Source organism: Halichondria panicea, chromosome 8 (genome assembly GCF_963675165.1).
Source record: "Halichondria panicea chromosome 8, odHalPani1.1, whole genome shotgun sequence".
Classification (NCBI taxonomy): domain Eukaryota; kingdom Metazoa; phylum Porifera; class Demospongiae; order Suberitida; family Halichondriidae; genus Halichondria; species Halichondria panicea.
The window spans coordinates 6,149,260-6,161,908 of record NC_087384.1 but is presented as its reverse complement, the minus strand read 5'-3'; the positions used below and the strand labels follow the sequence as shown (position 1 = coordinate 6,161,908).

The window sequence follows — 12,649 nt, the reverse complement described above, 5'->3', positions numbered from 1 at the left end:
TGTGATATAGTAATTTAAGATGGAGTTGACATGACATCGTAAATCACATTCTCATATTCTATCGTAAATCACGTTGTTGTATCACCCACTCCTAGCAGCTAGGATGGAAGTGGAGCTCTTAATTGCTGATTCAGCACTTCTAAGAGTCATAGGAAAGCTCAAAGTCTGCTTTGCAAGGTTCCTTGATTCTGAAAATTGCTCCACTCTGTATACTGCCACTCTATCTAGATTGAACTCATGCAGCTTTCAACTATTTCGCAGTTTTTTTTTTATTCAGTGAGTTTTTTCATGTGATCAATGTTCGGACTAGAAGCGACTTGGTTTTCGCTGCATGGATAATTGTTACATGCATGGCCATCTGTTAGAGTGTGCAATTAGTCTTGTTTTGTTCATGCATTAGGACTGACACATGCAGTTTGATGTCTGACAGAGTTCGGCAAGTTATTTAGATGGCTCCTTCTCTTTAACGTCCTGGTGGGCGATTCAACTGCATGGTAGGGGTTGGTCGAGATAAGTATTACCCATGCCGTGGCATTATGCTATTCTTTTATGTTCAAGTAACAGCCTATTTTACTTCAAATTGCCTATTATTTTTTCAAATCGCCTATTATTCCCACGTTACTCTCCACATAGACACCATGTCATTGCATGCACAAGTAACATCAAACTAACACGCTATCTTATTATAATACAGAATGCCATGGAGATATAAATTAACCATCAGTATATACTTATATCACAACCATCAGCCTACGTACTATGATTCGTACTGACCTGTACTTCCAAAACCTGTCTATTATTCTCATAATTGTTATAAAGATGTCTATTATTCTCATAATTGTTATAAAGGTGCCTATTTATATGCCAGCATAATTCTCAACAAAAAAATTTGCTCAAAATATTCCAGCATAATCTACCAACCCCTACTGCCTAAAGCCTAGGTTAAAGTGGACTTTGCTAAAAGACTGAGGGAAAGAAGCTTCCTTGTAAATGTGGGCGCCCTATCAGCATTTGGTGAGTACATGGTCAATTGATCATAGTCTACTTAATTTACTAGTGTTCAAGCTGGCGCTGTGCTAATGCCTCTCGCCATGATTTGCTTTCGCTCAAAAGTATAGAAGAGAAAGTATAGAAGAGGAAAAAGTGTATAAAATAATCTGTCTAAAACTGACTTGCAATTGTATAATTATGGTATCATTGTTGTGTTTTGTGGCTGCTTATACCAGGACCTCAAGGATCTAGGAAGCAACAAAGAAGAAGATTTTGTTTTCAATTAATTATAAGCGGAAGTGCATAATTATTTCATAAAGTTAGCTTATTTATATAAAGCCACTGAGAAGAAAAGACTTATTACATGCATCTATTGTTGTATTATGTGGCTTTAATACCAGGACCTCAAGAAAGAAGAAAATTGGATCTGTAGTTCATGCAGTGTATAATTATAATATTTAAGAAGAAAAGACTTGTGTACATACATATTGTTATCTATAGTAGTGTTTTGTGGCTTACCAGGCCCTCAAGAAAAATATGATTCTGCCAGGAGGATCTGGATCTGGGGAATGAGCGCGCATGCGCATTACATCCATAGGAATAATTAAAGGGTGTGTCCAAAGAGATCAATTTCACAAATGGCTACTGCTAGCTAGCTGTTTTAACAGGTATTTTCTGAGTCTTGTAGCTAACAAAAAGCTAGCGCTTTAGTGCAAGGCTAACTCATATGTTGAATAGAAAGTTTGTGCGGACAGATGATGCTATGAAAGATTCTGAAGAGACTGCAACAGCCTTCAATGTGAGTCAAACTAGCCATAACTCGAGAAAGAAGCTTTAGTTTGCTAATCCACGAATCAAAATCCAAGAGAACGTGGCTAGAAGCCTATAGAAGCTGTTAGTTTTCGTCGCATTGCAACCGTTGAGCAGTTACAGCTGGAACAGACACACACACACACAGTCAGCTTTACCGTATCCCTCGTGCGGCTACGCCTCGAGGCATAATTAGGTAGCTGAGTTGCGGTTGTGCATATTAATTATACTGTATGATTATTATATGCATGCACAACGGCAACTCAGGCTATACTTTATATAGTCTAGCCATTATAATTATCCTCCTGGTCAAATAGTTTGGTGGGTGTATTGAGAGTTCAGTATCAGTATCATACTTGCATGATATTCAATTTCAGTAGCTGTGCTGGTATCACTGTGTGTGTGAATAAGCTTACACATTACTTTCTGTCTCATTGTGTAGTAGCACACATTTTCTATGGGCATTTCCTGGTACATGCACCATGTCATGGTACATGCACCATGTCATGGTACATGCACCATGTCATGGTACAACTTCCCATGAAGCAATCATAACATTGAGAGATTAAGTCATGTCAGCTTGAAAGTAACAAATAACAATAAGTGATAGTAAAAGGTTGGGGGGGGGGGGGAATGGATATGAGATATTGATTGTGTCCACTCCTAATATCAGTTATCACTCCTATATAGTTATGAATTGCTACAATCCACTGTGGATTTGATGAACAGTGTGTCATCCACTATAAATCCACCACTCTTTAGTTCAGTGTGAGATACAAAACGTGGACAGCCACTTGCAATGTTAAATTATAATGTTAGACTTTTGCCTCGATTCCAAATAAGAGCGGCATGTGAGTGTTCTTTCTGATACCGTCTCCCAGAATGTATGCCTGAGACACATCTTGTAGCCGTACTTTCCCGTATGAAACGGAAGTGGCTGGTGAAAACGTCCAATCGAATATCGAGAAGAAGCTAGCCGGCACAGAAGAGGTGGACTCAGATGCAACTGAAAGCTACTACGGCAGCGATGTTGAGGAGTGTGTGGAAGCTGTGACAAGTGTGAGGGATGTGGAGGCTGTGAAGGCTGTGAAAGATGTGACGAGTGCATGTGAGGATGTGGAGACTGTGGAGTGCCCTACGTGTGGTGTGAAGCTGCCGCAGTATGCCATTGAGGTGCATGCCAGCACTTGTGGAGATGAACACACTTCAGTAGCTAGTGTGGGACCGATATGGATTGACTGACATTTGAGTGTGCATGTGTGTATGTCCACTTATGTTCATGCACCTTTTCACGTCTATAGTTTGCTCTCTATCTGTCTAATTTAAACTACGTGATCTATGAATCCAACCCAATATATAAATCGTTACATTACACTCTATGATATAGAAATTTAGGATTATGCGCGCCGTACACCTTTGGGTGACCCATGCAGGAGTTGATATGGCATCATAAATCACATTCTCATATTCTATCGTATGTTGTCGTATCACCCACTCCTAGCAGCTAGGATGGAGGTGAGCTCTTAATTGCTGATTCAGCACTTTTAAGGGTCATAGGAAACAGCTCTAAGCCTGCTTTGCAAGGTTCCTTGATTCTGCACTCTGTATACTGCCACTCTATCTAGATTGAACTCAGCTTTCAACTATTCCGCAGTTTTTTTTTTATTCAGTGAGTTTTTATGTGATCAATGTTTGGACTGGAAGCGACTTGGTTTTCGCTGCATGGATAATTGTTACATGCATGGCCATCTGTTAGAGTGTGCAATTAGTCTTGTTTTGTTCGTGCATTAGGACTGACACATGCAGTTTGATGTCTGACAGAGTTCGGCAACTTATTTAGATGGCTCCTTCTCTTTATTAATGTCCTGGTGGGCGATTCAACTGCATGGTAGGGGTTGGTCGAGATATTACCTATTATGCTATTTTTATGCTCAAGTATAACAGCCTATTTTTCTTCAAATTGCCTATTATTTTTCTCAAATCGCCTATTATTCCGGATCCCACATTACTCTCCACATAGACACCATGTCATTGCACAAGTAACATCAAACTATAACACAACTCTATCTTATTATAATACAGAATGCCATGGAGATAAATTAACTATCAGTATATATATACTTATATCACAACCATCGATAAGCCTACGTACTATGATTCGTACTGACCTGTACTTCCAAAACCTGTCTATTATTCTCATAACGGTGCCTATTATGCTGGCATAATTCTCACCAAAAAAATGTGCCTATTATGCTCAAAATTATTCCAGCATACTTGAATCTACCAACCCCTATATTGCCTAAAGCCTAGGTTAAAGTGGACTTTGCTCAAAGACTGAGGGAAAGAAGCTTCCTTATAAATGTGGGCGCCCTATCAGCATTTGGTGAGTACATGATCAATTGATCATATATAGTCTACTTAATTAGGTAGCTGAGTTGCGGTTGTGCATATTAATTATACTATGATTAATAATTATAATTATGCATGCACAACGGCAACTCAGGCTATATAATTTATAATCTAGCCATTATAATTATCCTCTCTGGTCAAATAGTTTGGTGGGTGTATTGGTGCATTGAGAGTTCAGTAATCGTACTTGCATGATATTCAATTTCAGTATAGCTGTGCTGGTTATATCACTGTGTGTGTGAATAAGCTTACACATTACTGTCTGTCTTTGATCTCATTGTGCTAGATTCCGTCATAGCTGACACATTTTCTATAGCTTCCTGGTACATGGTACAACTTCCCACGAACTTAATCATTAACATTGACCTTATAGGATGACATATTTTCACAGGTAGATTTTTGGGGGATTTCACTGTTTAGCTCATTTCCTGGTATTAAATTCTGCTCAAGTTGTGAAATTAATGTTATTCAAATTATGGAGATTCCAATTAGCTATCTGCGAGTAATTAATTTTACTAGAAATAGCAGAAATTAACACTCGCAAAAGTATGATAGATATGAGATTGATTGTGTCCGAAACAGAAAAAAAAAATTAACAATAATTATAAGTGATAGTATAGGGTACGTGGGGGGGGGGAGATGGACATGAGATATTATTGTGTCCTACATGTAGATCATTTTAAATGGTTATCGCTCCTAGTTATAAGTTAGTACAATCCACTGTGGATTTGATGAACAGCGTGTCTTCTACTATAAATCCACCACTCTTTAGTTCAGTGTGAGATACAAAACGTGGACAACCACTCGCAATGTTCATGTCAGACTTTGGCTTTTGGAAGGAGCTGCTCATGGGGTCAGGTTTGAAGCTGTCTATGATGTCCCTATTCCCCGTCTGATTGATCAGCTTAAAGGTTACTTTGGATGTGAAAGGCCATTGCAGAATATTGTCAAACTCTCCCTTCATTATAACAAAAAAGAGCGACATGTGAGTGTTCTTTCCGATACCGTCTCCTAGGATGTATAGCCTGAGGCACATCTTGTAGCCGTACTTCCCTGTGTGAAACGGAAGGCTGAAGATTGATGTGTACTTGCCTGATTGTGCGTCAGCCATTCTCTGACTGAACTGCGGGATTTTCCATATCATTTGGCCATCGTGGGAACTATTTTCTATCAGTGATAATCGAAAGTCTCTATCCTCGTACTCGGCTTGCTTTGATTTCATTGCCCTCTCTAAACTACTCACTTTTTTTACGAGTGTATCAATTTCTTCATCCTTTTTTCTCAGTTGTGTGGTCAGTTTTGTGTCCAGCTCACGCTTGACCTTTTCCGTAACACTTGCGAAAGCAGCTGTACTTGCTTCATCGCTATAGATCCTTCTGCTTTGGTAGCCATAGTCATCGTGTTTTAGTGCTGAGCGTTTCGTTTTGCTTCCTTTGCTAGTAAGGACTCCGTCTCTCTCGACCACGCTAGCACTCTCGGAGCTGATGGCTGATGGTAGTAGTGGGCGTAAGAGACTCAAAATACCAGCCATTAGCTGTAGATGCTCCGGTCCACACTCAGCTATGTGCTTCTGTAGTTCCTGTTTTGTTCCCTGTTAATAATCATAGAAGGTGGTATAGTAAAGCAAGTATCATAATAATACAAGGAATTGCAATCTTATAAGCCTTAGTAGTTACTACATACGAATAAACATTTTGCAATCCTCTGTAGCATTTTAGTTGTTATGCCTATTGTATAGACTACTTACTGTTTGGCTGTGTTGGCACCCTAGTGGAGCTAGTGGACACGTCACATCAGAGGCGAATGTACACGTCTTCAGATGAGCCTCCAGATCTGCCATCTTGTCCTCCCATTGGCAACCGTTGTCTTTGTAGGGGCAGAGGACCATCATCCTTGCAATCTCTTTCCTCACAAAGCGATCGGGGAAGCACTGGTCTCCATCTGAATTGAGATCTTCTTGGCAATCAGGTCGTGGGCACTTGGGGGAGCTGTAGAATAAGATAACGTGTATATATAGTCCAGCTATACAGCTAGCTGTATATCTAATAGCTGTGGATGCATGCAGTTGTTAACTTATATATTATAGTTCTATAGCTAGCGTTTTATTTACCCCCATGCAATCCATTATTTTAACTATAGTCAATATAGCCATTGCAACTCACCTAGTTGCCATTAGCTCATCTGCACAGCTCTCACATAGCCAGTGGCCACACACTGACTGTACAGCATCCTTGCAGAGATGGTGGCAGTGAGGGCAAGTATACTTGTCATAAAGATCCAAGTTCTGTACTGTGCTGCGAGCTATTTTATAGGCTGCCATATTTAATATGTTGATAGAATCCTTCAATGTTGTCTGGGCTAATTTCAATCTACCCAGTAGATACTAGATACTTGGAGAGTTGAACATTAAATAGTTGAAGCAAGGGTAGGTACAAGGTACAGGTTTCCCCTGGGAAATAACCATAGATACTATAAATTATTTGGTTGCATCATAATTGCCCATGTCATGCACTAGTCTCGATCCCAGGCCGCACTTCCCACTTCACTTAGGGAAGTGGGGGCTAAGTCATGCACACGTAGACTACTTGCATTAGGAAGTTGAAAGTTCTTGAGGGGGGAATTCCCATAATTAACATTTCTGTCTCATACTCTGATCATCTAGCATAGTGGGCGGGGAAGCTCCCCCTCAAATGCTCCAGCTAAGCATTAAATATATATATAATTATATATAATAGAATAATGACTAAAGACATCATTAAAAGTATTTTACAATTACATGTATCAATTATCAGACGGAACGTATACATGTAATCAGACAGCTGCCAGATGAGAACGGATGTGTGAAACAAGCTGATTCTTCACCCGACAATATGTTTACCATGCATAACCTTCAAAAATGTGATAATCCAATTCTAAAATATGCATGATATATTGATACACCGCGAACCTACAAATCACTGAAGAGGCAGACTGAGAGCCACAAGATTTAGGTGCCTTTGGTATCTAAGTCTCCCCTAGGTTTGCCACAATACTGTGTATTCCACCTCACCACACACACACAGATAATGAGTCAGAGATCGGAGATGAGAGTGAAGAGGACAAGTGGAGGTGGGGAAAGCGTGGTAAGAAGCACCCTCGGTCAGTGGCCCCTCGGGGATGGGTTAGCAAGAGGAGGAAGATTGATCGACCGATAAAGGAGTGTGACTCTCTTGTCAGGGCAACACCCGTGAGTTTGTGTGCTAATTTATAGTCAAGATGTAGATTAGTCTTTTGAGGGAGACACACAAATAGTTCAATCACGTTCTATTCTGTCAACCTTTGGCTTACCTGTTTCTGTAAAATTAATATCTCTTATTAACACAGTCAGGGTGTCATACAGGATTTTGAAGTAGAGGGGGGAAATAATAAAAGTAACCAGAACATTTTTGTAAAAAAAGGTCAACTGTTATTTCAATGCCCTGTTAAATTGCCAGCTATGGACACTCAGTCATACAACTATAGTATTTGTATGAATGCAAAAAAGGGGGGTATCCCCCCTTCCCCCCCCTGTATGACATCCTGATTTGACTTTTATTGTTGCACGGATGAATGTTTACCATTAAAGGGGCTCTTCATTTTTTGCTGAATCATTGTATTCATTATTCATTAAAATACCCATAGGCATGTAATGTTATTCATACAATGATGTCACCTGTCTTATGATTTATACATCACAGATGGACCTGGCTCGTGAAAACGTCCAATCGAATATCGAGAAGAAGCAAGCCGGCACAGAAGAGGTGGACTCAGATGCAACTGAAAGTTACTACGGCAGCGTTATTGAGGAGCGTGTGGCAGCTGTGACGAGTGTGAGGAATGTGGAGGGTGTGAGGGATGTGGAGACTGTGGAGTGTCCTGTGTGTGGTGTGAAGCTGCCGCAGTATGCCATTGACATGCCAGCACTTGTGGAGATGAACACACTTAATTCAGTAGCTAGTGTTGGACCGATATGGATTGAATAATTTTTATCATACAGTGTGTCCATTTATTTTGTCAACATTAACTTTTAATTGTAGACTATAATAATTATGAAGCCCATGTTATAGTTGTGACACATGCACGAGTGCCACGTGGGATATATTGGCTCAGTAGTGACTTAGGCCCGAGGGCCGCAGGCCTCGAGGGAAAAGACACTACTGAGCCTGCGGCCTCGAGGGAAAAGGCACTACTGAGCCAATATATCCCATGTGCGCACGAGTGAGCTGTGTAACAACTGATTTGTTGCATTCCTTGTGCATTTCTTTCCGTGTACACATCACTCCTTTTATAGGACAACTAGTTTGCTATAAAAGGGACCGTTTCAGGTTACTGGGTGGAGGGTGGGCTTTAGGTAACTTCAGCCATGCTATGCCAGTATCTAGATAGTGGCACAGTTCAAGGCTTGACCTGTGCCATATGGCAGATATTGGCACAGTGTTTCCTTTGATCTGCCCACTCAAAATGCAACAAATACTACATAATGTATCTGTCTGTCAAAGTTATGTGTATAATACTGCATGTGCATGCAAAGTTACCAAGAGCCCTGATAATAAGTGTTAATTCTAATCTAGATCTGTGCATATAAGCATACTATTATTGTTGAGCATTATAATTATTGTGTCACAGCTTGTTTGGGCTAATCTTAAAAACACCCAGGGAATTTCCCTGAAAGTTAGTGATTCAGTAGAACTTGCAATATTCTGTGTAACTTGGCTGTACCCATAATTATTTGTAACCACAGATAAGGGATTATAATGAGACCTTTCAGCAACAGCCTCAGAAAACATCTCCATGCATATGCAAATAAAACTCGTTGAGAAATCTAAATGGTGCATTTGCTTGACCTTATTTGCGAGTTTCCCTATATCACAGGGGGTGGCGGTGTCAGTGTGGTAGGCCAGTGGGGAAGAGCAACATGCATTACTGCATGCAACATTACGCAAAGTATCACTGAATAAGTTGATCAAGAGTTGCATGATATGCATGGGTGTAGTATATAGGAGAGTTTCATTGGCATATGGAGTAGCCTCGACTGCAGGAGGCGCGAAGAGAAAGGCACCTTTTTCTTCACGGCCTGGAATCAAGGCTATATATATGGAGTCATTATGGTGTACACTGCACAGTGCTTGAGATCTTAATGGTATTCATAATCATTAGCTATATGTGGTTACAATTAAATGTGATTACAGCCAAGTTACCCAGAATATTACTAAAAATGACTGCAGAGTGATAACACGCCCAGTTTCACTTCTTACTAATCGTTTTCTCGAGAGGCCTGCTACTTTTGTGGCATGTGATGGAACTGCTCTTTCAGTAGTGTGTTTCTGTACTCGTACCACAAAAATTTCTCGAAGTGATCCTTCTTCAACAGATATAGTGGGAATTTCCTGTATTGAATGAAACTTTAAATGCTATATAGTACTGAGCACTAATCAATAAGAAGTGATGTTAAGGTGTTGCTTGAGTGTACCCTAAATAGGTTACGTATATACGCTTTGCATGGAATCACAATATTACCCACAATTAATGTTATCTGTGGCAACCATATAATTATAACCCTCAACGTCTGTGCACGTCAATCCATTGCTTGATAGTAAGGCATCTACTTCTGTAGCCTCGTCCCCACGCCCACTTCCGCTTCTTACTAATCGCTTTCTCGAGAGGCCTGCTACTTCTGTGGCATGTGACAGAACTGCTCTTTCAGTGGTGTGTTTCTGTGCTCGTGCCACAGAAATCCCTTGAAGTGATCCTTCTTCAACAGATATAGTGGGAATTTCCTGTATTGAATGAAACTTTAAATACTATATATAGTGCTGAGCACTAATCAATAAGAAGTATAACGTTAAGGTGTTGCTTGAGTGTACCCTAAATAGTATAACGTTAAGGTGTTGCTTGAGTGTACCCTAAGTAGGTTACGTATATACACTTTGCATGGAGGAATGACAACATTACCCACAATTAATGTTATCTGTGGCAACCATAATTATAACCCTCAACGTTGGTTTGATTTTGCATGTTGTGCAGTATAGCAGACGTACGTCCTTTAATACATGTAGACCCAGTGAGTAACACACATAATACTCTAAAAATTGCCTGAAAACACATAATAACAGTTGTATAATGCTTCGAATTATACTCTAAGGGAAGTTAATGCTTGTATGTACTGCTGGGGCTAGTCTCTTTATTCCTGAGTAGAGTAACAGTTGACAACTACCTACATTATTACTGGCTGTATAGAAAGAACTCTAGCTACGTCAACATGAAATTGATTTTTGACCCTGACAGATCGGTATCCTCCCGTGTAGTAAGGGCTAGACAGACATGCAGTGCACTCATTTGATAAGGTTTGGTGCCATTCAAAATAGTTCGACGTACATTTTAGGCACACACAAACACTCACCGTTATGTCAAGACAGGCGTTGTTAGCAGATAATATATCTTTTTGCTGGTTGACTTGTGAATCAGTGACCTGACGTTTGTCCATCAGCCGTTGAAGAGCTGGTTGAGCAGATGGCTCTATAGTGTCAGTAGCCGGTGCTGTATAAAAATATGACACTGTTGCAACTGGAAGATATATATTGCATATTATATAATGATAGGTGCCAAGACAACTGTGCATGCATGTATAAATGGCCAGGACTGTCCCAGACTTAACACCCTGGCCTATCCGGCACTGAAGTTACCTTCCATATCCCAAATTCTAAGGTTACTGCATACTCCTGAGCTGGTTACTGAGACAGTTTGTAGATGTAATTACGTACCTATCAATGCAAATCCCCACCCCTCCTCCCGGGAGCACTATACAATACCTATAGCTCTCCCCTAACCCACAGGACTGATAAAGTCCAAAGACGTACAATCACAGCAACCTGGACACTGTCACAGCACATAAGTACACATAAGTACACATAAGTACACACTCTACACTCTGCGAGCATCAAACGTATGCAAACTTTTCGAACGTTGCAAAAATAAAATCGCATACTGGTATAATTATATGACCTTGCCAGAATAATGCAATAGATCGCAAAATTCTTGATTTGGCTCATTCGCAATAGTCATTAAAATGTGCTGACCAAACTGCTATAATTATTATAGGCACTACGTGACTTAACACTATACTGATAAATGTAATCATGAGTGAAAAGTATCCAATAAATACTGTTTTAAGGGACAGACAGCATGTAGAGTCTGACACGTTTCAATAACTATAATATTCATTATCTATGGTTGCAAATTATGGGATATGGATACAGCAAAGCCTTGCCACCAGGTCAATTTTTCTCTAACGGTGGGTGGAATTTTTTCACCATAGCATTACATTACACATGCATGCAGATCTCATGATCAGCTCACCATCAACATCGATATTGCTTTCAATAGTAGGACTTTCTTTCTTTACTTGCACCATTCGCAACAGCTCCTTACTACGTACACTACCTGAATAAAATCCAACAGCAGTTTTTGATTGTTTGCTAATAATTTTATCTTTGTGAGAGAGAACGATTTCAGAGATATGAATGCCAGTGGCATTTTGTAGCTTGTGCTTCAGTGTTTTAATATTAGCGGTGTTGGTAACCGAAACTTGAACTCTTGTATCATCTGGACCAATCACTTCTAAATTGAAATTATAAGTTTTCTTGCTTAGTGGTGTATAACCTCGAAAGACCAAACAGTCCCCATCGACAACTCCACAATCTGTCAGCGAAGAGTCTTTGTGGTCATCATCCAGACGGCGCTCACGCTTTCCTCGACGAAGATGGAGTGTTTTCCCTTTGATTAGTTGTAAGGGTTTAGCCATGTTACTTTTTTGAAGTCCATTAAAGCTAGTGAACAAATGCAGCATGAAATTTAAAAGTGTATATCGACAAGTCGAAACCGTACAGTGATACATTCCTCAAATCGACCTTCATTTCCAATTGAACTACTGTTAATATAGCGATACTCCACCGGGAGAGTGGCTATATCAGAAGAATCCATGTTTGTCACTGTCCTAAAATGGCTGCAAAGCTGCTAGATAGCGCTAACTGTAATACTTGAAGCAATATCTACAGGTACTTCTTACCAACTTCTACATGACCTAATGCCCATGCGCAAAATAATATATACTCTCCCCATCATAGCATGTAGATCTACTAATAATACCCAAGAGCCTCTTGGCATTATACCTGGTATGATACTTCCCATTTAGCAACAATAAGTGGTAGTAAAGATATTGATTTAATGATGTCCTAGATATAAAGTCAGAGGTTGTACTGGAACTGGCAAAACGATCCAAGATCACCTCCATAGAAATAGGTAACTAGATACAATTCTATAATCAATGTGTGTTGATTTCTATTGACATTCGGTAGCGTTAAAACTCAATACTACATTGCTGTCCATTTTATTTTTGCAGTATCATTTAAATGTTAATGCGGAG

At 39.9% G+C, this 12,649-nt stretch overlaps 2 protein-coding genes and 2 long non-coding RNA genes across 5 annotated transcripts in view; 2 read left to right on the top strand and 2 right to left on the bottom strand.

The window, feature by feature from the left end:
* The first annotated feature begins 1,058 nt into the window (after positions 1–1,058).
* Positions 1,059–3,172, top strand: LOC135340460 (uncharacterized). The gene is made up of 2 exons (XR_010396377.1): positions 1,059–1,789; positions 2,682–3,172. It is a non-coding gene; the product is annotated as an uncharacterized LOC135340460 (long non-coding RNA).
* Positions 3,173–3,961: 789 nt separating this feature from the next.
* LOC135340462 (uncharacterized) lies at positions 3,962–8,258 on the top strand. Its single transcript, XR_010396379.1, has 3 exons — positions 3,962–4,183; positions 7,272–7,435; positions 7,926–8,258. It is a non-coding gene; the product is annotated as an uncharacterized LOC135340462 (long non-coding RNA).
* Positions 4,655–12,649, bottom strand: part of LOC135340410 (TNF receptor-associated factor 3-like) — a 32,058-nt gene continuing 24,063 nt past the window's right edge. Inside the window, exons 1-3 of one of the 2 annotated variants that reach the window (XM_064536758.1) lie at positions 6,372–6,648; positions 5,957–6,197; positions 4,655–5,800 (exon numbers count right to left, since the gene is read on the bottom strand). In XM_064536758.1, the coding sequence (XP_064392828.1) occupies positions 4,910–5,800; positions 5,957–6,197; positions 6,372–6,529 (1,290 nt within the window). In that variant the 5' untranslated portion in view covers positions 6,530–6,648 and the 3' untranslated portion in view covers positions 4,655–4,909. Of the gene's footprint in view, positions 5,801–5,956; positions 6,198–6,371; positions 6,649–12,649 lie in introns of those variants that run through there. The other variant, XM_064536759.1, reaches the window with a different exon arrangement.
* On the bottom strand, positions 9,327–12,607 carry LOC135340421 (uncharacterized). The gene is made up of 4 exons (XM_064536771.1): positions 11,584–12,607; positions 10,628–10,764; positions 9,749–10,004; positions 9,327–9,614 (listed from the first exon to the last, which is right to left on the bottom strand). Coding segments are annotated over exons 1-4 (933 nt in total). The 5' UTR covers positions 12,122–12,607; the 3' UTR covers positions 9,327–9,612.

What these genes read in the sequence shown, in the direction of transcription:
- LOC135340421 (XM_064536771.1), bottom strand. Translation starts at nt 12,121, where the DNA reads ATGTATCACTGTACGGTTTCGACTTGTCGATATACACTTTTAAATTTC. An exon ending in AAGCAATATCGATGTTGATG is followed by an intron (nt 10,765 to 11,583) that starts GTGAGCTGATCA and finishes ATTTTTATACAG; the next exon opens with CACCGGCTACTGACACTATA. An exon ending in ACGCCTGTCTTGACATAACG is followed by an intron (nt 10,005 to 10,627) that starts GTGAGTGTTTGT and finishes CATTCAATACAG; the next exon opens with GAAATTCCCACTATATCTGT.